This window comes from Cavia porcellus, unplaced genomic scaffold (assembly GCF_034190915.1).
Source record: "Cavia porcellus strain 051 isolate PalLab524CR breed Dunkin Hartley unplaced genomic scaffold, mCavPor4.1 scaffold_1, whole genome shotgun sequence".
Classification (NCBI taxonomy): domain Eukaryota; kingdom Metazoa; phylum Chordata; class Mammalia; order Rodentia; family Caviidae; genus Cavia; species Cavia porcellus.
Genome location: NW_026947484.1, coordinates 74,205,369 through 74,233,169, shown reverse-complemented (window position 1 = coordinate 74,233,169; position 27,801 = coordinate 74,205,369). Strand labels below are relative to the sequence as shown.

The 27,801-nt window shown below is 37.4% G+C and overlaps 1 protein-coding gene across 2 annotated transcripts in view; it reads left to right on the top strand.

The window, feature by feature from the left end:
- The window catches only part of Smc5 (structural maintenance of chromosomes 5), a 100,391-nt gene that overhangs the window by 48,868 nt on the left and 23,722 nt on the right, over positions 1 to 27,801 (top strand). For both annotated transcript variants that reach the window (XM_063250065.1, XM_003472279.4), the window contains exons 12-17: positions 3,424 to 3,518; positions 4,134 to 4,266; positions 7,108 to 7,281; positions 7,374 to 7,543; positions 10,536 to 10,659; positions 11,037 to 11,159. In XM_063250065.1, the coding sequence (XP_063106135.1) occupies positions 3,424 to 3,518; positions 4,134 to 4,266; positions 7,108 to 7,281; positions 7,374 to 7,543; positions 10,536 to 10,659; positions 11,037 to 11,159 (819 nt within the window). The remainder of the gene's footprint in view (positions 1 to 3,423; positions 3,519 to 4,133; positions 4,267 to 7,107; positions 7,282 to 7,373; positions 7,544 to 10,535; positions 10,660 to 11,036; positions 11,160 to 27,801) is intronic.

The window sequence follows — 27,801 nt, the reverse complement described above, 5'->3', positions numbered from 1 at the left end:
GGATTAAAGATCTTAATATTAAAACAGAAACATTAAATCTGCTAGAAGATAGAGTAGGTAAAACTCTTGAAATTGGTGTAGGCAAAAACTTAATGAATAAAACCGAGTTGTATAGGACATGGCACAAAGAATCAACAAATGGGATCTTATCCTACTGAAAAGCTTTTGCACAGCCAGAGAAACCACCAACAGAGTGAAGAAACGACCCACAATGTGGGAGAAAATGTTTCCCAGCTACTCCTTAGATAAAAGATTACTATTGAGAATGTATAAAAAACTCAAAAATATCAGTCCTCCTAGATTCAAAGACCCAATTCAAAAATGGGCATTTGAGATGAACACACACTTCTCAGATGAAGAAGTACAAATAGCAAGTAAATATGTGAAAAAATGTTCACCATCACTGGTCATTCAGGAGATGCAAATTAAAACAACGCTGAGATTTCACCTCACCGCAGAGAATGGCTACTATTTAGAAATCAACAAATAACAAATGCTGGAGGGGCTCTGAAGAAAAAGGAACCTTTTTCACTGTTGGTAGGAATGCATACTGCTGCAAACGTGAACATTAGTATGGAGATTCCTCAAAAAACTAGGGTTGGAGGTCATATTCAATCCAGTTATTCCCCTTCTCAGTATCTTCTCAATATACACAGCAATATATGTGCATAGTTTGTAGTAGCCAGATCTTGGAAACAATCTAAATGCTCAGTGACGGAGGAATGAATAAAAAAGACGTGGCATTTCTGTATAGTGAAATACTACTCAGCCATAAAGAATGATAACTGGACACTTATAGGTAAATGAATGTGCCTTAAGTACATACTTATTAGTGAAATAAAGACATGTCTATGTAAACATATTGTTTCATTAGTGTGACAAGCTGAAGGAAAAAACATATGTTGTGTGTGTGTGTGTGTGTGTGTGTGTGTATATATGTATATATATATAGTTAAGATAGTTTAAAAAAGAAGAGCCATAATGGCCTCCTTTGTCTTCCACATGGCCTGTTCAGAAGCAAATCCAGTGCCTCCCTTCACTGAACATCTCTGTAGGTGCTGTCTTCTCTCCTACATCTTGTCGCGGTCTTTTTGTCCCAGAAAGAATGACCAAAGCAGTGACTCAGATCACACCAGCCTTTACTTTAACCCACTGTGAGCCATTCTGAGTTGACTTTGGGATGTTTTAAGAAATTTTTGATGTGCTATGAGGTTTGGGTTTTTTGCACGTGGCTATCCAGTTCCAGTGTATATTGGGGGTACAGTCCATTCTCCACTTCATTGCTTTTGCATCTTTGCCAGAAATCAGTTGTCTGTTATGTGGTATCTACTTTGGGACTTCATATTGGTACCTTGGTGGTTTGTCTGTCTTGATATCAGAGCCGTTTTGTCATGATTGGTGTAGCTTTGTGGTAAGTCATGGGATTGGGGAGGGTTGGAGCTCTAATTTTGTTCCTTTATCAAAGTTGTTTAGACTACTGAGTCTTTTATTTCTACATAAATGTAAGACTCAAAATGTTAATTTTTATGAAAATTGATGTTGGTATTTTGATAAGGGATTGTGTTTTCTGATCTTTATTATTTTCTTCTATTTGTTTTTGGTTTTATTCTGTCTTATTTCTAATTTTTTAAGGAAAGATATGAAGATATTTTATAACTTTCTTCTTTTCTAATAAATATACGTGATATTAAAAACAACTGAAAAAAAAAGACCAAGCTATAGCAAAACTGATCTGTTTTCGCCTTATGATTGTTTGTATGGAGATACTTTGAGACTGTCTGTGTCCTGTTTCTCATGAAACTGCCAGATAGTCCAAGAACCGTTAGTGAGGGGATAGGGCTGTAATTCTGTGGGAGAGCACCTGCCTAGCATGTATAAGGCCCTGAGTCCAACATTATGGCCTCAAGATGCCTCTGTCTTCCTACATAGACTCACACTATGCTACTTTATGGTAGAGTAGTGTATTAAGAACACATTTGCTGTATCCACTACATCTGTTGAGGGTCATAAAGGCTGCTTCCACAGTTTTATGTATTGGAAATGCTATGGGAATGCTATGGAGACGTGAGTGTACGTGTGTCACTGTAATACGATGTCTTTAACTCTTTCAGGAAAATAGAGGGGAATAGCTGGGTCGGATGAAATTTGTTTTAGGGTTTTGAGGAATCTCCATACTGATTTCCATAATGATTGTACTAGTTTGCATTCCTACCAATAATGTAAAAGGGTTCCTTTTTCCCTTGCTTCCTGCTCGCGTTCGTTGTTGCCTGAGTTTTTGACGATGGCGATTTTTTCTGGAGTAAGATAGATTAAATCTCAGTGGTGGTTTACTTTGCATTTCTTTTCTGACCAGAGTTGAACTTTTTTTAATGTATTTATTGGCAATTTGTCTTTCTTGTTTTGAGAAGTGTCTTTGTTTCAGTTGCCCATTTGTTGATTGGGTCTTTTATTTTGAGGGCTCTAATCTTTTGGAGTTCTTTATACAGTCTAGATTTTAGTTCTATGTCTGGGGAATAGCTGGCAAAATTTTTCCCATTTTGTAGGTTGTCTTTCTCTTCATTCTGTTGGTTGTTCCTTTTGCTGTGCAGAAGCTTTTTAATTTAATATGATCCCATTTGTTGATTCTTAGTGCTTTTGAGGTTCTGTTCAGAAAGTCTTGCCTTTGCCTGTGTCTTCAAGAATTTCGCCTGCTTCCAGCAAGTTAAGTTTCTATTTTAATATTTAGATCATTGATCTACTTTGATTGTAATTTAGTACATGGTGAGACATTTGGCTCTAGGTTCAACCTTCTGCATGTGAATAGGCAATATTTATAGCATTGTTTGTTAAAGAGATTTTTTCTTTCAATGTAAGTTTTTGACTCCTTTGTCAAGGATCAAGCAGCAGAGTGTGCGTGGAGTTGTTTCTGCATCCTGCATTGTGTTCGACTGATGTATAAGTCTTTTTGCCAGTGCCATGCTGTTTTTACCGTGGGAACTTTGTAGTAACACTTGAAATCTTGGATTGTTGTACCTCCTCCTTGCTTTTGCTGCCCAGTATTGGCTTTGTTCTTTTAGATCTCTCTGGTTCCATATGACTTTTAGGGTTATTTTCTCCAGTTCTGTGAGGAAAGCTGTTGGTGTTTCAGTTGGGATTACATTAACTTTGTACTTCAGCTGTGGAAGTATGACCATTTTGACTATATTGGTTCTGTCTACCCTGTCTGGGATTGACAGAACCAATGTAAAAACAAAGAACCTCTATAAAAACAAAGAACTGCAGTATCATAACCACAGTAAAAAAAATTCTTCTAAGTATCTCACATGTCTACTGTTGGAACTTCTGATTATCCCACAAATGCCAGAAGGAATGTGGTAACTTTAGACATCATCTCAGCTGAGAATATGTGATAATTAAAATAGTATATTCTTCCCCTGTCATCAGGTTCGTGACAATAAAAAGTTAAGAGTCAATGCTGTTATGGCTCCCAAGATTTCACATGCAGAGAAACCACCTTCAAAATCTCTAAGTGAACTAAAGTAAGTCTTCAAAGTACTATAGCTAATTTGGATATTCAGTAATCCTGAATGTATTTTACTTCTTTGTTGAGCAGTATGTTTGTTATCAGCTGTATTATTCTCCTTTAGGACCTCTACTGAAATCTAAAATAATGGAAAATTTAGGCTCAGGAACACAGCACATGGCATAATCACTACATGATGGTTTCAGATCAATATAGTACTGAACTATTTAAGATATTAAAATACTAGGAAAATGAAACACATTACTTTATAATGCATAATTTCCAGAAGAGCTAAATGTAAAAGTTACAATTATAAATGGTTAAAAATATCTGAAATCTGGGATTAGGGATTTAGCTCAGTGGTATAAGCGTCTGCCTGTCAAGTATGAAGTCGTGAGTTTGATCCCTGGTACCAAAAAAAAAAAAGCATGTTAAATATCTTAATTCTGGATGTAAGTAGAAAGTCTTAATATAAAACAATAACAAGAATAATTAATAAAATTTTCTACTAATGATTTAAAAGTTCAAACTTCTGACAAGGAAGTAAATAATACTAAGCTATTTTAAAATGTAAAAAAAAATTTCATATGCCATTGTTGAAATGATTTATATTTTTTATTTATTTATCCAGGCAGTATGGATTTTTCTCTTATTTGCGAGAGTTATTTGATGCACCTGAGCCTGTAATGAGTTACCTTTGCTTCCAGTATCATATTCATGAAGTTCCTGTGGGAACTGAAAAAACCAGAGAAAGAATTGAACGGGTAAGAGAATACTGAATTATTAACTGAAACATAGTTGGACTAAAATGGCTCTCAAAACAAAAAATATATCAGAAGTTGAAGTGTATTACTTTGTTTTTTAAAAATGTATTTTAACATTTTTAATTTGATACAAAAACTTGGCTAACTCTATGAAAAATTGCCATGACTTTAACTAGACTAAGAAAATTACAATTTTAGGGCAATCGAATAAAGTTAAAACCAAAAAGAGACTCCTGGATCCTCTTCTCTTATTCTACCTTAATGGACAAACCTATATTCAAACATATTAGTATACTACCATTATATTACTAATATACTAATCATTAAATTCTTACATTGTAGATTATCTTTCATACTATTACAGAATGGTAGGTTGGCGTAAAGAACTGTTTTGGGGACCCTCTCCTTAAAGCTCATACTTAAGGTTATTGAAATATATAAATGACCATTTTCATAGGATCTCATTTTTTTGGCAAGTATAACCACGGAAACTCTTAGTTCCTATATTCTGCAAATTTTATTTGGAATTTTTTATAGCTCATAATAGTCTCTGTCTCAGAACCTCTAGTAGAGGCAGAAACAGCAGAACTCTCTCCAGAATAGGTTTTTCCAGAGCACACCAAATACCTGTATTAGTACTGCTTATAAATTCCTGAGAAGCAAATATTGGCCTCTTTTTTTTTGCGGAACCGGTGATCAAACTCACGACCTCACAATTGCCAGGCAGGCACTTATGCCACTGAGCTCAATCCCTGGCCCAATATTGGCCTCTTTATAGTGCTGAATTTATGCATTCATTCATTTAGTGGTACTGAGCATTGAACCTGAGCAGTGTCACCAGTCTTAGTTATTTTTTATTTTTTTGCTAGATTGCTCAGACTACTTGAACTTATGGTCCTCCTACCTCTGCTTCTCAGCGTGTTAGGATTAAGGTTATTGAAATATATAAATTTCAATGCATTGTCACACCCAGGCTTTTGTCTTCCAGCTCCCGTTATGCAAGTATTCCCAAGTGCATGCATTGGGGGTTCTCTGTATTTCACTAGCAAAAAATACAAAATTGTTTTGTTAAAATAAATTACTTTTAGCAAATTGCTTTTGTCTTTGGTTAAAAATAATGTCATGGAGAGCATTTGTGGAAACTAAAATTAGAACTCTCTATTTTGATATACTTCTGTGTTTTAATTCAATGAAGTCTAGAAAAGAGACCATAACTTTAAAGCATTAAATAAACTTAAACTTGATTATCCTGATGCCCAATTCAGTGTTATGTTGTGTAAAAGTACTTTATGATTAGATTTTTCATAGGTGTATACCTAGTAAAGCCACATTAAGAAAGTCCTTGAACACCTGGGATAGCCCAGTGTTATCTTGGCCATCTTTCAGAATATACAGACTTTTGTTGAGGGATTATCTTTGTATCGTCAGTCCTTCTGTTTATTTTATATTTAGATAGTGAAAGTAATTTGCTGTATTTCTTCACTTAAATAAAAATATATTGTTTAGTATATGATATATGATTAAGTCAACATTTTAGGTTCTATGATACAGAATTGTTTTTCATTAATTTTTGAAATTTCCCCTTTGACTAACGTCTGCCTACTCTCTTAGCTTGAGATGTCTTTTTTGGGGGGAATGTCCTTGCCTTACTACCTCTGTGGTTTGGATTCCATTTAAAACGTAAAATGTACATGAAGGTTGAATAGGCTAAAGTCATGTAGTCTTTTTTTCTTTATTTCACATTACTCAGCACTTAGGGTGACAGATTTTTTTTTTTTTAATTAAATGTGCTTAAATAGTTCTTGTCTCCAATTCCAACTAGTTGGGAGGCCGAGGCAGGCAGATTACATGTTGAAGACCAGTCTGGGAATCTTTTAGTAAGATCCTTATCTCAAAAATTTTTAAAAAAAAATAAAAAGGGCTGTGGTTGTAGCTCAGTAGAATGCTTGCCTAGCGTGTGCAAAGTCCTAGCTCTTTTGCAGTTCCCAAGTACTGCAAAAGAGAAACAAAAACAGGGTTCATCTCCTTTCATAAGCCCAAGTACCACTGGTTATGAATTTTTAGAGGTCGGGAAAAGTGTATCACTCTTACCACTCTTTGTTTTGGGTTTATTTCAGTACTGGGGATTGAACCCAGGACCTGTACACTGTATCCCTGGACCTTTCCATTTTATTTTTTTTGATACAGTGTCTCACTTAGTTGCTAAGCTACCCAAGCCGAGTTTAAACTTGATTCCTCCTGCCTCAGGAGCAATAGGATTGTAAGTGTGCTCTGCAACACCCAGCAGAGTAACTACTCTGAATAAATATACAGATACAAACGTAATGTTGTTAACATGTTTAGACTCCTTCAGGTTGTGAAATTCTTTGTATAAGCTCTGGAGAGAAAAGATCTCAAAAAATTTAAACTCTTTAAAATTATGAAAATGTTTAAGATGTTTTAATAAGTGTTTTGATAATATAATCAAGAAGAGTGTCAATTCCTTAACCTAGTTCAACAGTTTCATCTGCCTGGCACCTGGCTCCTGGTGTCTCTTCAGTAACAACAAAGCCCTTAGTAGCTCACTGGGAGAGAATCTGAATGGAACAAGTATAGTTCCTTTGGGAGTGGTTTAGTTTTATCGTAAGTCTCTCTTTCTTTATGCTGGTTTCCAGGAGAACCTGAAATTTATCAGCTACCATTTTAAAGATGTTATTAGGTAGGTCAAAATAAAGGAAATACACATAATATATTATCTTCCAAAAGTTCACTTGGTTTGTATTTTTTATTCTTTAGCCCTTCCTTTAAAATGTATATCATGATTTTTATTAGATGTTCATGAATTCTTGCTTTACATTATAGGTAATACAAGAAACCCAATTAAAACAAGTTTATACAGCAGATGAAAAGTATGTGGTAAAAACATCTGTTTATTCAAACAAAGTTATTTCTAGTAACACATCCCTGAAAGTAGCCCAGTTTCTCACAGTCACTGTGGATCTAGAACAAAGAAGACAGTTAGAAGAACAGCTAAAGGTTGGTTAATTTTTATTTGATTCATAGAAAAGAAACTGGATTTTTAATACTTCAAGACTTTAAAAAAATTTACAATTTTGAATATTCCATAGGAAATTAATAGAAAATTGGAAGAAGTGGATTCAGGATTGATTGCCTTACGTGACACAAACAGACACCTAGAACACACAGACAATGAACTTAGACAGAAGAAGAAGGAGCTTCTTGAAAGAAAAACCAAGAAAAGACAACTGGAACAAAAAATATTTTCCAAACTGGGAAGGTATCTTTTTAGCACAAAAGTGGGGAGAAGCTGGTAGCCACATGAGAGATTACTGATTAAACAGTACTGACCACACAGTTCTCACAGACACGTTTGTTGGTCATTTCTCTCCAGAGTTACAGCCTTACCCTTAACATACAAGTTGATCCATGGTGCAAGGGAGGATAAATCTGAAGTATTGTGATTTGCCTGTTCCAGTCCACTTAAATGCTTAAAACAAGGAGCCTGAAGTTTAGTTTTTAGGGAGTACATGTTTGTATTGTGAGTTACCATGTTAGCTGGGCACGGGGCACATACCTGTAAGCCTAGAAATCAGGAGCCCAAGGCAGGAGAATCACTGCAAGTTCAATGCCAGTCTGAATGAACTACATACTAAGTAGTAGTTCAAAAAACGTGTCTTAAAGAACAAAACAACTGAGACTAACATTTATTGATTCATTTAAAAATAATAAAGCCTTCACATGTTATCAAAAATGTTTATTAAAAAATTTGGGATTTAATAAAATCGATAGTATTTACTGCTTCATCAAGGACATTGTTAAGTACATCTGGCATTTCTATTTTGGTATCAGGGATCGAACTCACGACTTCATGCTTGCCAGGCAGGCGCTTAAGCCACTGAGCTAAATCCCCAGCCTACATCTGACATTTTTACAAACTTCCGATCCGAGTGCATGGCAGTGATGAATGTAATGGCTTAGGATACTTTTCACTGTCTTGATTGATGTTAAAGCACTCGTATTTTTACTCATCATTATGGTTATAGCATCGGTGCAGGTGCCTACAGAGAGAAGGACAGTGGCATCTTATTATTACCATGAAAATGATTTTGACTTCACAGATGTTTGAGATAATTTTAGACATGTGCAGGAGACTACTGACCACATTTATGTAGTCATTAAAGTCAGGATAGTGAGGGAAATAGAAGGTTTAGGCAGAAAAATGATCACATTCAGCAGCTTTTTTTTTTTTTTTTTTTTTAACCAATCCTTAAAGAGTAATAGGGAAGGAAGAGGTTTTGATGAATTTCACAAACTACAAAGTACCTGGGGGTTTCTCAGTTGCCTTTTCCCTGGTTACAATTAGGATTAATTCTGCTTGGCTATAATTGCCATGCATTTCACAGAATTCCACATTAAATGTCAATATTGTCAAAAAATTTCCCCAGAAGAAAAACTAGTAGCCCGTTGTGAGAGCCCAGATAACCATTCACAGAATAGATTGGCAGTCATTTTGTATTTAGATCTTCTGTAGAAACTGAAATATGTATGATAGGATAAAAATCAGTAGGGTGTTAAGACCAAGGAAAGGGACCATGGCATTCATTCAGGGCTTCCCCATTTCCCCATGTGGCAGCCTAGGCCTGTTGGTTAGTATCGTTCTTTTAACTTCCCCTTAGAACAAAGATGCAGAGATTAGTGACATAATAAATCTTTTATAATAAATGGTAATTCGTTGCCCTGAGTAAGATATGTTTATTTGGGTCTACAGTTTGTGCTCTTAAATATATCCATAAATTGAATTACATATTTGAAGTGCTTTAGAAAAATATGTTTTTTCATCTTTTTTAAAGCAAGTAATTGTGCATTAACTTTTATTTTAAAAATTAATGTATCTTAATAGCTTAATGCAAAATATGTCTGATTCAGATTCCATACCATTTTTTCAGCTTTAAACACCTAACCTTTATTGTGCGACTATTATACTGGACATTGGACTCATTGTCTAAAAGTAAACTTTGTCTTCATCAAATATTTTTTCCCCCAGTGGAATGGCTTTAATATCTAATACCATTCCACTGTGTGATTTCTGCCTTTATTCACTTTGGCCTGCCAGTGGTGACCTGGCTAAGGTCTGTTTGTGACTAGCTCCCTCCCCGCTCATTTTATGCAGGGCACTGTTGTAGATACCTGTCTTCTTTGTGTGTTCCTCCTCCTTTTAAGAATCATGCTTCCTACCATTCCTGTGTGAGATTTAATTAAATACACTTCTTTAGACTAGCTCTCAGGGCTCTTTAGGATTCTTTCTCCTCACTGCACTCTTTCTTGTGTCATTTCAGACCCTCTCCAGTAGCTCTTATAACAATACTTGTGAATTCATGTTTATTATTTCTTTCTTTTTTTTCTTTGTAGCAGAAAGAACATGAAACTTGGTGTTAAATATTTTAACCTGTAATATTTCTGATCTTAGATGATACACTCTACTTTTCTAAGCCTTAACGTCTTCATAAACAATAACAATTAGTTTTGGGCTGTCTCAGTTACTTTTGTCTCATTGTTGAGACAAAATACCTGATCCCAAAATTAGAGAAGGAAAGGTTTATTTAGCTTACAGGTTTTTGGAGCTTTCAGTCCATAATCTGCTGGTTCCAAGGCAGGGTGGCATAGCTGAGGGGCAGCCATTCATGGTGGCCCCAAGTGACAGAGCAAAATGGCAAAAGAGGAAAAAAGTATGCCTCTTTCCCACCCTTATACTGTGTGCTGGCCCTGACACTAGGCAGGTGAAGCACTCACATCATTAATCCCAGTACTAGACAATGAGCCAGGCACAAACACTAGATTCAGCCGCCTTCATGACTTCTGTTTTTGGTTTTGTTTTTGTTTTTGTTATGAGGGATCAAACTCATGACCTCACTCTTGCCAGGTAGGCACTTATACCACTGAGCTAAATCCCTGGCCCCTTCTCTACAATTCTATGAGGAAATTGCTGTTACTATCTGCAACTTATAGCTGAAACTAAAGTTCAAAAGAACAGTGCTTAGTGAGTGGCAAATTCAAGCCACCTTTCTGACTCCACAGCCTGTACCATTATTACCAAACTATTGCTGGGCACATAATATATCTCAAAAAGTACTTTTTGTCATGATTAATTACATAAATGATTGTTTAATACAACAGCATTGCTAAGTATAGTCAAAAAACTGCAGTGGGCCTAAGACTCTGTTAGATTCTTGTGTTTAACTGATTTCTGCATCATTCTATGTGTCATACAGTTTAAAGCTGATGGAACAGGATACTTGCAACCTTGAGGAGGAAGAGCGAAAAGCAAATAACAAAATCAAAGAAATAAATGTTCAAAAAGCAAAACTTGTTACTGAATTAACAAACCTAGTAAAGGTGAGGCACTTTTTAATTTTAGCCATTCCTTAAAAAGTTACTCAGAGAAGAAAATAAATTCTTTAGAGCACTTTTTTGGAGAGAGTGTCTTGATTGAGCTTCTCTGCTGTTTTAGCTGTGTAAACAAGAACACTGCACATCACTGCTTATGTGGTTGACATTTTCTGTATAGGTAAGGAATAGGTTGAAAGCACTCATTAAATTATTCTAATTATCGCTCTTAAATACATAGAAAAGTATTTAAAAGTTTTCTTATAAGAACTATTTGAGATATCAATCACAGTAAAAATGTTATTTTTTTATAATTTATCATAAACTGGTATTGTTTTTATAGTCCTGAAACATAAGAACTAATCTGTTAGGGGTTTTATTCCTAGATTTGTACTTCTTTACATATACAAAAAGTAGATTTAATTCTTCAAAATACTACGGTGATCTCTGAAAAGAATAAATTAGAATCTGATTATATGGCTGCATCTTCACAGCTGCGTCTCACAGAGGTAAGGTTTTTATGATTTATTTCTGTTGAGAGAGTTCGTTCTCCAGTCAGTTTGGAAATGCCATGTGTCATCACCTATAATATGTAGTCATTGTTGTGCTCTTTCATTTACAAATTAATGAGAAAGCAGTGGTTGAAGCACTTGAGCGTTGGGTCCGAGTCAGACTGCTGTGGTTTGGTGCCCGTCAGTTCGTGAATCATCATGTACTCAATAAACTCTTTAAGATTTAAGAAAATCTTGGCAATGTAATCGTGTATGTTCCTGTGAAAAAATAAATACAGAAATAGTCTATGAGGAGGAGAAAATGTGACACTGTACATTGTCTTAAAACCTAAAGATCTGGCAACAATATGATAGTGATAGTTTGAATCTCTAAAATTCTTTTCTAAAAATAGAAGATCACCTACAATAATGTAATGACAAACCAGTGGACAATAGGTACAGCAGGCAAACTACATTGTAAGGTGTCCCTGTTGGTGTACTATAATACTGACTGATGCTGAGCACCCTCAGAGAAAGTGCCAGAATTTTATTGAGGCATGGTTCATGGAATCACTGATTATGTGACTAAACTTAGTCTCTAGCTCTTCTAAACCTTGAAAATGATGATGATATCATATGATTAAAAAACTCTGATTTTAAACATAATTTGATTCTAAAGAGAAAAATAATTGCAAAAATATTGTAAGTTTTAAGTAATCATAGTTTGATACTTGTTATTCTGAAAATATTTTGATTGGAATTGGAAATATCAGAATGACTCCTAAATATATTTTTTCTGTAAAAAAAAAAATTCCTCTGTGCATGGTGGCACATGCCTATAGTTCCAGCATTTGGAAGGCTGAGGCAGGAGGCTCTCCATGCATTTCAGGTCAGCCTGAGCTACACAGTGACTTCAGGACCAGCTTGACCTATGTAGACAGAACATCTCAAAGAAAAAAAGTCCTTTTTCAGTCTATTAAAAAGACCTAGATTATGACCTTTCTATAGTATGTTCTAGTAAATGGCTCTTTGAAGAAATGGATGGTTCCAGGTTCAGGGAAAGAAATATACATAAGTAACTTTACATCTGTATCAGTGAGCTTCAGTCATCCTGTCATACCAGAAAGAAAAAAGTAATTAAAAGAAGATTTAGTAGTTAAGAGGACCTACATGAAAATTTCTACTAGCTGTAGATGAAAGAATAATAGATGTAAGCACATAAAAATTTTCTAAATATATAATGATAAAATACTGGTCATTTTGGAACATATTTAGAGCTCCAGCACATTATTTTGAAAAATGATAAAGGTTTTAGCATTTATCTCACTTTTCCTGTTTATACTGTCATTTAAGATAAACAAAACAGAGGTCCTTTACTAGAAGTATGCTTCATTTTAATTAGTGCATGTTGCAGGACACACAATTACATTCATCGTAGTGAGTAGTACGTCCACGCTAATTCTTTTCCGTCCTGTTTCCCTTCACTTCTCCTTGCTCTTTCTCTAGATCCCTTTCCCGTTCGCAAAACATCTATCTCCATATTTCCTATTACATTTTCTTTTTCTTTTTAAATTGTTTATGTTTTGAGTTTCTCATATAAGAAAAACCATGCAATATTTAAACTTGTGTCTGATTTATTTCACTTTTTTGCTCTTTTTTTTATTCTTGCATTTTTGCAGTAGGTAGTGGTTACATTCATTATGTGGAGTTATGTAGCACGTCTTAATGTTTTAAATCCCTTTCCCCTATTGTATTAATCAGACCACCAGATTAACAGGTTTAATGAGAAGAGAGAGATGAGTTTATAAAGTAGACTTTCAGTCACTACCTTTAGGGTCAGATGTGGAAAGGCTCTGCGCTGGAAATAGGAAGATTCCAGTTAGAAGTCAAAGGCCTGGTGTTTATTGTAGAGTCCCATGTGAGTCCGTACCACGGAGCCAGAGCATACTGCGCTGCAAGGCTAAAGGGTCTACGTTGGAAGCCAGGAGACAGACATCTAAAGTGAAGGGTGACTGGAGCTCCTCCAGATTCAGAAGCAAGCCCCTTCTTTCCCTTTTTATTCTCTTCAGGCTATAAGCCTCGTGGCTGGTGACCATCATACCCAGAACTATGCTAAGCCAGTCATTTGGATATTTTCTTACTCAAGTGTGCACTACAGTAAGCCATCACAATCCACCCTTTGTAGACTTCATAATCAGGCACATTTCCCTAAACTATACTTAATCTTCAGGTGAAAAAAGCAAGTTCTGCCTAATGGGAAACAACCATCATGTGTACAAATGTACAAATGGAAGCACACTAATGAAGGCAAAGTGTGGGTTTTTTTTGGTTGTTTTTTTTTTTTGGTGATGTTTACTCCTAACATTTTATAAATTCATTATAACATAGATTTAACAGTAAGTATGAACCAGTATTGAGTCTGTCAACCTATGTTACATAGGAGGCATATTAGAACAATTACAACTCTCATTTCTGGAGCTGATCACAGGGTCATAACTAGTATTTATAAATACCTTTTTCTGCTGCCCATTTTGTATTCCCTTGACCTTCAACAAGCCTCTCAGCAGGTCTTGCTTCTCTTCAGTGGGGTGACTTGTACCTTCATCCTTGAAGATTCTGACCCATTTGTCATCCTGCCTGTGTTGGGTTGTCATAATTTCTCATTGACCTTAATAACAGGGCATGGTAATACTAAGAGGTGCCCTGAGGGATCTCCTGCACTCCAAGTGTATTCTTCCTTTCGTCCCTTGTGAAGTAGTAGCCCAGTTTTCCCTTGATGGTCTGGATCAGTCACAGGGTCTTCGCAGGTTGGCTTCAGCCAGTGCTGTTACTCCCTTTTTGGCTTGTTTGCTCAGAGGCATGAGAGCTCAAAATGATCAAGGGGAGTCTTAGCTTCCAGTTCAATGGAATCTTTGTGTTTCTCACTACAAGCTATCTTCCCTCTTGTACTAAGGCTTCTAGTCCGGTGGATCGTAAGGTTACTATTAAGAAACAAAACTTTTCTATTCCTAATTCCACGTGAGTCTGTGAATTCTGATTGTTGAAGGCACAGTACCATTTCCTGGATACTGATTCAAAGCATATGCAGTGTGACAAGCTATTGCCACCTAGCTAGTTCTGTAACTGCATTTTCAAAAGGCCCTTTCACTTTTCTGTCAATCTAAATGATCTGGATAGTGAGCAACATGGTAAGATCAGTGAGTTCCATCAGCATGACCTCATTACCTTGCTTCTTTGGGTGTAAAATTTTTCTTCGTCAGAGGCAGTGCTATATGGGGCATTCTGTGAGTTCACATGTGGTAGAAACATTCTGTCCAAGGAGGGAAAATCTATATCCAGAATAAGTGTCTGTAGCAGTAAGGACAAAACTGCACTTTCCATGATTGAAGCAGTCCCTTACAATCAACCTGTCACCAGACCAGACTCTTTACCCCAAGGATTGGTGCGATATTGGAATCTCAGCATCAGTGTCAGCTGCTGACAGACTGGGCATTCAACAAGTAGTGGTGACCAGATCAGCTGTGCTGAATGAGAATCCATGTATAACCCCCTTCCCTGATGCCATGGTGATTCTGTTCCTGAGCCATTTTGGGCAAGTCATCCTATCCACATGATTATTAGAATCCTCTTCTGAGGGAACTTTCTGGTGTTTACATGGGATACAAATATCTTTCTGTCCTTTGCCCATATGGAGAGGTCTGTCTGCGTGTCTCTTCCCTAAATACTTTTGTCACCAGCCGAACCTTTGGTGATAACCCGTGAATCAGTATATAGATGTACATCTGGCCATTTTTTTTTTTCTTCCATGCAAAATGTGCTGCCAGGCAAACTTCCCAGAGTTCTGCCAACTATGAATGGTTCCCTTTACTGACCTTCAGGGATGTCCTGAAAAGGGGCTATAATATTGCAACTGTGCTCTTGCAGGTGGTGCCTGTGTAATGTGCAGAACCACCTGTAAACTAGGTGCCAGCCTTCTCTTCTGTCACCTGATCATATGGTACACCCCACGAGGCTATAGTTACCTGCTGAGAGACAATCTAGAAGGCAGTATAGCAGAAGGGACCATAGGCATCTCAGAAACTTCTTCATGTAACTTGCTTGTGCCCGCTGAATCTGCTCTGGCTTGGCAACATACATACCACTTTTTATTTAATGGTGGACTGTTTCTGTGCATGTGTGTACAACTTTTCAGAGAATACCCAGTGCATGATAGGCAGCTCAGGTTTCATGGTAACCTGGTATTCCATGGTCAGGTGTTTAGTTTCCAGTGAGGCTCAGTAGCAGGGTAGGAGCTGTTTTGTTTTAAGACAGGGTCTCACTATGCCATTGAGGCAACTCTTAAACTCACTACGTTGCCTCAGGCTAGCCTCAAATGTGAGGCAGTCCTTGCCTTAGCCTCCCAAATGCTGGAATTACAGGCATGTGCTACCACTCCCCACCTAGGAGCTGTTTTGCAAAGGCCTGTGCTGCAGTTCACCTATGGGTGTCTGCAAAAGACTCCAAACAGTATCCCTACCTGCCACTTACATTGACTCTGCTGGATCATATGACCCCAGGGGCACAGCAGCTGGTGGAGCTTCTTCCTGGACTTGTTGCAGACCTTTCTTTTGCTTTGGGCCCTACTTGAAACTAGGAGCTTTCTGAGTCACTTGGTAAGTGGGCCCTGTTAAAATATGTAAATGAGCAATGTGTTGCCTCTAAATCCAAATAAGCCCACTAGGTTCTGTGCTTCTTTTGTAGTGTGAGCCAGACACAGTAGCTTATCTTTTACCTTACAAGGGCTATCTCTTCATGCCCCTTACCACTGAATTTCTAGAAGCTTAACTGAAGTAGAAGGATCTTGAATTTTCTTTGGATTTAACTTCCCATCCTCTTGCTCACAAATACTTTACTAGCAAATCCAAAGTGTGTGTTGACTCCTCTTGCTCACTTGATCCAGTTAGCATAATAGCAGAATAATGGGGTAATGTAACACCTTGTGGCTTGTATCTAGAGATTCCCCCAAAGCTTTATGTGCTCATGGGTGAGACGTTTTGCAGGTAGCTGAATTAGGGGTGTGTGAATATGGGTTAAGGATATGTGATAACTAAGTCTGCTGGATTGGGTTAGCACTGGTGTGGATAATGGGAAGGTCTACCCTGGGCATGAACATTAGTATCCAATAGTGTTATAGCCTTGATGGGATAAGTTCAGATGGTCCGTTACTGCCACCTTCCTGCCTGCCCTACCTCCCTGCCTTGAAGCTAGCTGAGTATGTACTGAAACCTATACACTGTGAGCTAAAATAACCCTTTTCTCCTTTAACTTGTAGGTGTTGGGTATTGTGTCCCAGAAGCCAAAAAAGTAAGACAGAAAGATGATCAAAATCCCTGTGAACTAAATTGTTATGTAGGGCTGGAGAGTTAATATAACCCTGCAATAGGACAGTGAAAGTGTATTGCTGACCTTGTGAGTGGAAAGCAAATTGTTTCTGAGTCTTGTGACTAGGTTATGGAGTAAAAGACATTTGCCAAATCAGTAGTTGAATACCAAAATTTCCTCAAACTAGGAAGGCACATCTAATAAAGCAGCTGCAGTTGGAGTTACCACTTGATTAACCACTTGATTAAGTTTGTAGTAATCCAGTGTCAGTTCTCCAAAACCCATTCATCTTCTGCACAAGCCAAATAGCATAATTAAATGGAGATTATCTCTTTCAAGTCCTTGTTGGTAGCATCCTCTGCAATCCTTCCAGGAATGTGATAATTGCTCTTGGTTTACTATGTTACAAGTAAAGGCACTCTGATGTCTTCTGTTTTGCCTTTCCAAGCATGGTAGTCCTCACACTACAGGTTAAGGAACCAGTGTGAGTGAGAACATGCCACAAACTAAGTATGTCTATGTCTGTTCCAACTATGCATTTTTCGGAACAGGCAATAGTTATGGAGTGGATTTGAGGACCTAGTAGGCCCACTGTGAGTCTAATCTTTGCTAAAACCCCATTCATAACTTGACTTCCACAGGCCCCCTCTTAACTGGTAGGCAACAGTGATGTTTTGGATTCCCTGGAATTAACGTTAGTTCAAAATCAGGGTGTAGTAGCCCCTTAAATGCCTGATCATTTCCCTTCCCCACCATAAGGTAGCCTGATAACTTCCTTAGTCAGACCATAAGTCCGTTTAGGAAAGAATGGAAGAAAGATTGACCTTGTAAAGCTTCGGTAATGCACCTGAACCCTTCCTTCAAGGGGACCTGGCCATTGAGAGTTCTGAATTTGTAAATCTTAGAATTGATTGAGGGACTGTGATTCTTTGTTACTACAATTTGAGGCAGTCTTCTGTTCATTTGCCATTAAATTTTTTTATTATAAAAGTTCAGTAAGCTTCCTGTGTTTGTCTTTTGGGAACATTGGCTAATCAGCCAATGCTGTGGGTCTGCACATGTCAGACTTTTCTGGTTGTTGCCCTGCTTCTGCTGTCCTCTACAGTGGGTATATACATCTTGCCTTTGGCAGTTGAATGCTGCTACTTGACCCCTGCCATTTCAGGATCCAATTAAACCCATTGCTCTTGTGTTTCTCATTTGAGTAACTGGTCCCCACTGTCACACGTGGCATACAGAGAAGAGCAGTGGCAGGGCTCTCCAGGAATGCTGGGCTCCTGTCACAAATCTGTTTTTAAGTGAGTTAGTGAAGGGTACATTTTCTGGCTCATCTCAATGAAGGGACAGATTGAATTCCCATTTCCCCAAGCCTTTGAATCACCTCCTCCACAGTAAACTAAGGGATATTGGGCCTCTCTAGCTCATTGACAGAAGACCGTCTTTTGATCCATACTCCTGCCAACCAGCCAAATAAACAAAGTATTAACATCTTTCTTTTTCTCCATGAGTTACAACATTACACACAGACTCTCTGCTTAATGAGCCCATATCAATAAACTCAGCCTGATTCAGATGTATGTTTTTGCCACCATATCCCATGCTGTTGTAATCCATTCCCATACTTGCTCATTAACCCTCTGCTTATAATATTTAAAAAAATCAACAAGTTCTTTGGGAGTAGAGTATAGCTGACCTGCTTATTGGTCACACTATGTACAATACCTTTAGGAGCATTCTGCAAATTTAGCCTGGTTGTAGACCTAGAGACAAAATGGGTAGTGAGTGTGGGTCCTGAAGAGTGTCAGCATTACTGTGCTTAATCCTCATAGGATTAGTTTTCTCGGGGACAGGAGGAGGGGCTGCTATGAGGAGTGGGGGTAAGGATTCTTCTGCTGCTGTGGGTAGGGAAATCTCTTCCTCTGGCAAAATAATCTCACTAGAGTCTAGTAGCTCAATGTCCCCAATCTCACCAGGGTCCTTCCAAACATCTGCTTCTCTCTTTATGGGATTCCGTTCTTTCCATTCAGTGCCCTCAGCATTATGTCAGATATCCTGGAAGGCTAAGCATTAAACTTAAATGCTGTATTTCAGCCAATTGAATTATGAGGGCCAGTGTTTGGTTTTTTGTAATTTCATCCCTGCTGCTAAAGGACAAAAGATTTTTTAAGGGTATACTTAGAAACTTTTAGATTCTTTACGTGTGTCTGGAGCTGGGATTGTGAGTCTCTGGGCCTCTTGTTTTCCTCTATTAGTATGTACTCACAGAAAACTTCAGAAGTTCTGTGCATGATTTAAACTCATTTTCCTTCCTAGTTTGTCTGGAGATGTTACTATCAGCCAGCCACTACATTTTCTACTCTGCCCAAAACATTCAAAACTATTATGTGTGGAGTCACTAAATTCCTTGCATCTCACAATTGGTGACTTAAGAAAATCAAATGGATCTTCATTTTGTATTTTTTCTTCTTTTTCTTCTTTTTGTATTTGTTTTTGAACAGTGTCTCGCCATGTAGTCCAGACTGATCTTGAAGTTAGACTGGCCTTGAACTCACAGTAATCATCCTTCTTCAGCCTCCCAAGTGCTAGGATTAAAGGCGTGTGCCAGAACACTTGACTTCATATTACTTTAAAAAATCAACACCATGGACTATCAGCAGTCCACTCATTATCTGGAGAGAACATGACATCTACAGGTCTTATCAAATTAGAGAGCCAGCTTGAGAAATTCCATCTTTGTAGTTCGGTTTCTCTAGAGCTATTTCTGATCCAAAATTTGTGTAGAAGTCAGTGCTCATTAGAGAACATATTTAATATAAGATACACATAGATAGCTGTAGATACAGATGCAGATACATGGATTGATCAAGTAAGCTTACAGTGGCTTTTTGCAAGCGGGTGTGGAAAGTGCAAAAGGATTAGATCTAAATGTTCCAGTGAAAGTCAAAGTCTTGGAGTCACTGTGGAGTCCTGTTTGAGTCCGAATCAGGAAGGTGAAGGAATTGAACTGCAGGGCTGAAGAGTCTGCATTGGAAGCCAAGAGATAGGCGTTCAAAGTGAAGGCAAAGACTGGAGCCCCTCCAAAGAAACAGAAGCAAGCCTGCCTTCTTTCCCTGATGCCACTCATACCCAGGGTGGGCTTTTGTCTTCAGTAAATCCATCAGTCACCCACAGAATTATGCTAAACCAATCAGTTGGGAATTTCTTGCTCAAGGTGACACAGCAGTTAGCTATTACACCTACCTTCACCCTTCCCTCTATCTCTTGGTAGTCTTCCCTTTTGTAAAATATCTAGCTTCCCATTTCCTATTATCTGACTTTTATTTTGCTCTTTAAGAGAAACCATGAAATACTTGAGCTTTCGCATCTCGTTTTACATTATGGTCTCAAAGTATGTCTGCTTTCCTACAAATGACTCAAGTTTTCCCTTACAAGTGTTACTGCAGTCTATACAAATAACACATTGTTTATCCATTTATCTTACAGACATCCAGACCACCTCCATGATTCAGCTGTTACGTGTTGGCACCTTTATAAACATGGGTGTGCATGTATCACTGTGTCTTGGTTATTTTCTTATCTCTGAGACACTATACCCAATACCACAACCTAAAGGAGGAGAGTTGTATTTTGGTACACAGTTTGTAGAAGTTTCAGTGCATATTGGCTGGCTCTAAGGCAGCAGGGCATGACAGCAGGAGAGGGCAGAGGACAGGAGCTAATGTTCAGCAGTAAGAAGCAGGGACCAATCAAAGGTAGGGGAGGGAACAGACGTACTCTCTAAGGCCACACCCTATGTTACACTCACCTGCTGCAGCCAGGCTTCATTCCCAACACATTTAGTTATAAAAATCACATGAATTAATCCACTGATTATTATCACCTCCCCAAAAACCCCACCTATGAGTACCTGCAGTCTAGGCATAATCCATAACAGTGTAACATGACATCGTTAACTCTTTTAGGAAGGTTGCATAAAAAAGAATAACTGGGTTAAGTGAAAGTCCTACTTTTAGTTTTTTTAAAGGGATCTTTATACTGATTTCTGTAGTTCTTTAACAGATGTATTCTGTGTGATGAAGGAGGAAGGAATTATTGCTAACTCTGATAAAGCAGGTTATCACATTAGTTGCTAACGTCATAAAAGCCAGATGTTTATGTATATGGAGATGAAAGGAAATAGCACCACCTAAGGAATAATCTTGTAATATAATTAGATTCAATCTGTGTAAGGCTTTACAACAGTGTTTCTTAACATTATTGGCATTGCAAACTGGGTAATTTTTGTTCGAGGGGGTCTTGTACATTGAAGTGTTTAGGAATTATCCCTCATTTCTCCCTGCTAAATGCTAGTACTCACACACACACATACCCAGATGACAGTCAAAAGTGTCTCAAGGCATTGCTTGGGAAACATAATCGCTCTCAATAGAAAACTGCTAAGCCCAAAATACCAAGTTGCAGAAACCAGAGAGAACAAGAGATGTATTAAATGACATCATGGGCATATAGTCAGTGAAATATGGAATGTAGGAAATTCTATAAATTTTTTAATTCAGCCTTTTCCAGTGGAAAAACTGCAAAGTAGCCAGGTGTGATGGTGTATGCCTGTAATGTCACCGCCATGGAAAGCTGAAGCAAGGGCATCATGGATTTGAGCCTAGTCTTAGCAACTTAGTGAAAATGTGTGTCAAAATAAAGAGGTAGGGATATAGATCAGTGTAAAGTATATAGATTTGATCTCCTGTACTGCACACAAACAAAGAAAAGATTAATGAAATATAATACAAATTCAGTGTGAAGTTGTAAACTTTTTAGTGGTCAGAATTTTAAAAGGTGAAATTAATGATACTATTTAACACCCCCCAAAATTATTAATGATCTGTTTTATACACTTTTATACCAAGTCTTCAAAATGCTTCATATCTTACAAATCAGGTGATAAATTTTCATGAGAAATGTACTTGATCTAGATTTTTATTCCATAAAAGTTAATATATAAAAAAGTAGATTTATATATGTAAGTTGTTTTAAACATTATCTAATAACTGGAATCATACCAGCTTTTCACTTAAATTTAAATTATAAATTTAGCTCATCATCCTAGCCACATTTTCTAGAATTAGTTAAAGGAAAAAAGAAGAGAATCTTAAAGTTAAAAATGACTTAATTAGACTTTGGATTTTCTTTTGTGATACTGGGCATTGAACCCAGGCAAATATTCTCTACCATTGAGCTATAGCCCCAGCTAAAAAGGACTTTAAGAGCATAGTAACCAAATACTGCACATGGGCGTTATTAAGTAGAGCTTCTTTTCTTGTCCATGCTGAAATAACAGGGTCATATTTGCCCTGCTACTTGAAATCATTGAAAGATGACCAAGTACACGAAATAGTTGTCAGCAAAGGACAATCTTTTTCCAGTGAAGAGGGATAAATCAAGGTGAGCCTGGGTTAACTGCACTTTACTGCCTGCAGGGAATTTGAGACCACACTAGGAGATTAGTAGGAGAGAATAGTGCTTCAGACACACAGAACTGGATATTATTATAAGAATAGGATTAACAGCTATATGTTGACAACTTAAATGAAAGAGAAAAGTTCTTAAAAGCTCTCTCAAGAAGAAATAGATGGTTCATAGTACCTTACATATACTAAAGCATTGGATTTGTATTTAAAAAACCTCTCTACAAATATAGTGGTACCTTGGTGTGTGAACTTAATTCATTCTTTGATTCTGGAAAAGATGGCCATGTCTGTTTTTGTGCAGGAAAGATGGCTGTGGTCATGTCTGTCATCCAGTGCAGAGATCACAAACAAAAGCAAAAGTTTGCCAAATTGAAAACAAAAGCATTTGGGAACCGAGGCACCACTGTACCAGTTCCAAAGTCTCTACTGGTGAATTCCTCCAGTCACTTAAAGACTTTATACTTGTTCGATCTAAAGTATCCCACAAGATTAAGAGCAGGGACTTCTTAATGTATTGTAAGAGGCTAGAATTACATGGAACTAAATTAGACAAAGGTAAGACTACCAATTAGTAAATTCCCAATGAAATCTTCAAATCCAACAATATATATAAAAAATACATCCTAACCAAGTGAATTTTATCCTTGATTTAACATTTGGAAATCCATTAATGTAATTCACCATATTAACAGACTACACTAGTAAACCAGATGATCATTTCAGTGTATGAACAAAACATTTGACAAATTCAACATCCTTTCATGACAAAAGTTTTCTGCAAGGAAATTTTATCAGTTTGATGCAAGACATCTATAGAAAGCTAACAGCTCATATTATACTCATTGGTAAGAGGCTATAAACTTTCCCCTTACGATTTGGAACAAGGAAAATCCTATACAAATCACTTTTATTTGAATCTTCTAGCAAACACAGTAAGAGGCAAAAATAAAAAGACATTGGCTGAAAAAGATGAAATTTATTTCAGCCATATATGATCTTCTCTGTGAAGGAATTTAAGGAATCTACAAAAACTGATAATAGAACAAACAGCCAATGTAATTTGGCAGGGTTGCAAGGTATAAATTCAATGAATAGAAATCATTTGTATCTTCCTCATTAGCAATGAGTGTGTAGAGATTATAGGACAATGCTGCTTATTCTAACACAGAAAGTATTTTTTAAATTTTAAAGAGAAGAAAACCAAAACAATGAAGCCAATCACAACAAAGCAGTGATATAGAATATAATAGAAAATCAACAATGGCTACCATAATATATCTTAATACCTTCAGAATAACTGTCCATGCCATCAGACATAATAAAATCAAACAAAATAAAACAGAATAATAACATAACAGTGAAAATGATACAGAACTTCAAAACAAGATTATAGAAAATTAACAATGGCTATCATAATGCCTCTTGTTATGTTCAAAATAGATGTCCAGACCATCAACATAGGCATGTAGAATTAACCAAATAGTACAAGAACTAAGTTGCTTATTCAGTTACTGTCTTTTCAAAATTTCAGGTATATGATCTCTGATTTCTCCTATTTGTGTCTCTTGAACTTGTTCTTTGTGGGCTGAGGTCAGGGATTGTATTTTCCTCCTTCATCTTGACATTTTCCAGTGTTCCTAGAAATCAGCACATTCCTGCACCCCAGGTACTTCCCACATTGGCTGCCAGTCCCTTGGTGTAGTGGAATGGACAGAGCACCTGAGTGCCTCCAATCTAGAGTTCCTGGAGTGGTGGAAAGGCACAGGGTAGTGATGCTTGGATGCTCCCCCAATGGTGGCACAGCCTCCGAATGTGGCTGTTTCTCTGGGCCTGCACTGGGCTTGCTGGATCTCTCTGGGCCACTGGTGCATGGCCTCGGGGATAGCAACAAAAATATATAAAATACTTTTAAATATATTTACAGAACCTATACTGAAATCTGTAAAACATTTAGAAAAGGCTGTTGTGGCTTTCCTCCCTGTAACCCTCTCTGTCCGCAAGGGTGTACTTTTATCTTTCTTTTTCCCTTTGGTTGGCCCAAGCTTGCTATTCAGAGCCAGTTTTGCCCTCATGCTTCACTTTTACTTTTACTTTTTTCAAATAAACTTTGTCACCATCAAAAAATAATTAAGAGAAATAAAAGAAATTAAATACATTTTGTTCATGGATCAAAGATTAGGGTTTGTTAAAAATGTCAGTTTTTTTTCAAGTCTGTAGATTCAGTAAAATTCCTAGCAAAATTTTAGTAAAAATTAACAGATTTACTCAAAACTGTAGTGACCTCAGAATGAAAACAACTTTAAAAAGAACAAGTTGCAGGGATGACATTAAAACTTCTACAGTTATAGTAACCAAGATTTTATCTAGCTACCTACAAAGATAGGGGTCAGTGACCCCAAAGAGTATATTAGTCAGGTTTCCCACTGATGGAGTAAATGCCTTACAGCCCCAGCGTAATATGATTCATTGTATTCTTCAGCTGCTTGTCTAGCCCATAGGGCAGGTTGGAAGACATGAACTTCTAAGGGCCTAGGCAACCTCAACCCTGTGGCTTTGTTTGTTATGACCCACGTGGTACCTTTGTGGTCATTCTCCACTGACTGCTTTTGTGTTTCTACAGTAAGAAGTTCCATGTTCCTAGCATCTCCAACTTTTCAAAGGCTCTACTGCACTTTTGGCTGTACTCGTACAATTTTATGTATGCCTTCTGATGCGCTCCTAGCCTGGACTATGCCCCTATCGTATGCCTGACCTCTGAGGCCTTCTGAAGTCTGGGTGGGAACTTTTCTGAACCCCTGTAACTCGTACATTCTGCATACCTGAGAAAGCACCACATGATTGCACCAAGGTCAGCCGTGAGCTTGAGCTTGGTCCCCTTAGACCATGAATATAGTAGCCTCTACATGCCTGAGTGGCTGGATTTGGGCATACAGTTCTCTAGGCAGCACTGATGTCCCAGAGATCCTTCTCAAATGAAAAATTTAGTTTTTCATCTTTGTGCCTATAATGGATTAGATTTTGTTGATTCCTGAGATAACGAGGCATCTTTCCTCTTTTCCTGTACAAAGTACTTGGCTTCTTTTTAATGCTGATCTTTTCAGTAGTCATGCTCTCCTTTGCCCCAACTTTGCACATGCTTCTTTTTAATGTAACTGCAAACTTTTCAAACCATTCAGCTCTGCCATTTGCCCCAGATTTTTACTGTACAACAAGTCCCATCACTTACAAATGAGTTGCATTCTGGGAAAATTGTTCATAAATCAGATTAATTTGTAAGCCAACAAAGTGAGTCTGATACAGTACACAACTCTTTTGTTGGTAACTCATGGGCTTAATGCAGTTCTGGCTAAAAGCCAGCAGTACAGAAGCCATAGCCTGAACATTGGGCTACCTTAAAATTTCCTCCAGCAGATAATGCGTTCATGACAGGGCCATCATATGTATACCTTGCAGGGAACTCTGAATCACTACATGCACAACTGTTCCATTGGGTGGTGTGGGACAGTCCTTTTGGATGATACAAGATGCATGATAGAGTCACGCATATATTACTGTGATGGGAACCACAAATTCTAAATTAACATAGTATCTGTCTTAGCCTTTCCTTGCCCTGCCTACCTTTGAACTGGTTTTGAAATGTGGAAATCCCACTTCCAGTTAGATTAGCACTCAGGTGCGGGAATGGATCTTGATTTATTTCCTTTATATTAAACTTGCCTAATTCTTTTTTTTTTTTTTAAACTTGCCTATTTATTGCTACTCTTTCACTGTTCCAGGAAAAGCACCCTACTCCTCCCCTATATGGGCAGATAAAATGGTGACCAGCTAGAAATTTGGGACCATTTGTTCCCCAAGAGCAACTGGTCATCTCAGACTCCCCACCGCACCCTCCACTTTTTCTCTGGCTCTTTTTGTTCTTTCTTGCTGTGAGCTGTAACCCAGGTAGATTGGGAGCTCACTGCAAGGATCCTCAGTAACTTATGCTGACCATGAAAAGGGTCTCTAATATCACTGGTGATATAATCTTCCCTATGTCCTCTTATGATCAGTTTCCACTTTCAAGTGTAAACTTTAGGGGACATTTTTAGATTGAATATTTATTTGACAGAATCCAGTATGTCTTAGTTACTTTCCTCTCATTGCTGAAACAAAATACCTGATGCCCAGAATTAAGGCAAGGTTTGTGGAGATTTCCATACATAATCAGCTGGCTGCACAGCATGGTGGCATAGCACAGCAGCAACAGTTGAAGGTGACAGAAGACAACAAAAGCAAAAAGGGGGACAACAAGCCTCCCTCGCCTTATACTGTAAGCAAGCCTACCCCCCAAAACAGGGATAGCACTCACACCATCTCCTTGATCTCTAGTTGCCACAGGCTGAGGATACTTACAAAGTGAGGACCCTGGCCCCCAGTTGAGTGGCTTAAAGGTCTAAGCTTCTCAAGTTGACACAGTGTATCAACCATTATACCAGTGCATCTGCTTATATAAGGTCAGTTGGCTTTTGAGAGAAATGCTCCTCTAAGCAACCCTCTTGAAGGTAACAATATACAGCATTACAACCATTGTCAAATTCTCATCATCTTGTTTTGTATACTTATACTGTTATTACTTGGTTTCCTGTTTGTCTGTGTTGCTTTTTTACTTTTCTTTTCTGTGTCTTTTTAATCTTAAAAAAAAAAAAGAAATGCTCAGTCAGTTCAATAGAAAAGAAATAATCTTTCTAACAGTTTAGTCGTGTGAAAAATGAATCCTATACACAAAGGTCACAGACTTAAATGGTAAGATCTAAAACTACAAAACTTTTTGAATAAACGTAAGGGAAAGTTTTTATGACCTTGAGTGTGGTAAAGATTTCCTAAATAGAATACAAAATGTACAAGTTGGAAGTGATTATATTTCATCAAAATTTAAAAAGCATTGCTTTTTATTAAGCACTTAAGAAAAATAAGCTACAAGTTGGGAAAATGCACATATTTTTAAAACATATCTGACAAAGAAATTGTATCTAGATCAAGGGGCTATGCTTGTGGGCCCAGGGCCAGCTGAAAGTCATATTTTTGTAATTTCCTGTGAGCTAAGAGTAGTTTTTGTATTTTTCAAGAAATTTTTAAAAAATTTTTTTCAGAAACTGTATATTCTCAAAACTTAACACATTTATGTATTGACCTGTATTTTTAAAAAGTTTGTTGATCCCTAATAGTAACTATAAAATTTTTTACAATGCTGAGACCAACAACCTTGTCAAAAAGTGGGCCACAGGTTTTAATGACTGAACAAAGTATACAGACAGCAAATAAGCACATGAAAAGATGCCCAACCTTAAATCACATGGGCTACAGAAGAATGTCTAAAATGTAAGAAAAAATGGACCACACTAAACTACTGGTGTAGAACTAGAACTTTACTACATCTCTGACGGAAATATCAAGCATATAATCACTTTGGAAGATTATTTGTGAGTTTTTAAGTGCAAAACATGCACTTGCTATGCAGTCTAACCATTCTACTTTAGGTTTAACACAAGAGAAATGGAAGCATATGTATATGAGAAGCTGGAAAATGAATATGTAATGGCTTCCTTTGTAAGAACTAAAAAACTGGAAACAAGTGTTTACCAACATTTGAATGGCTAAACAAATTGTGGTGTGGTCACACAATGGAATATTACTCTGCCACAGAAAGAAATGAGGTACTGATACAACATCAGTGGATCTCAGTTATGATTAAAGAAAGAGGCCAGACCAAGAAAAGATTGTAAGTCATACGACTTTGCTTACACAAAATTGTACAAAATGCAGAATACCTAGTGACAAAGGATTTTGAGTATTTG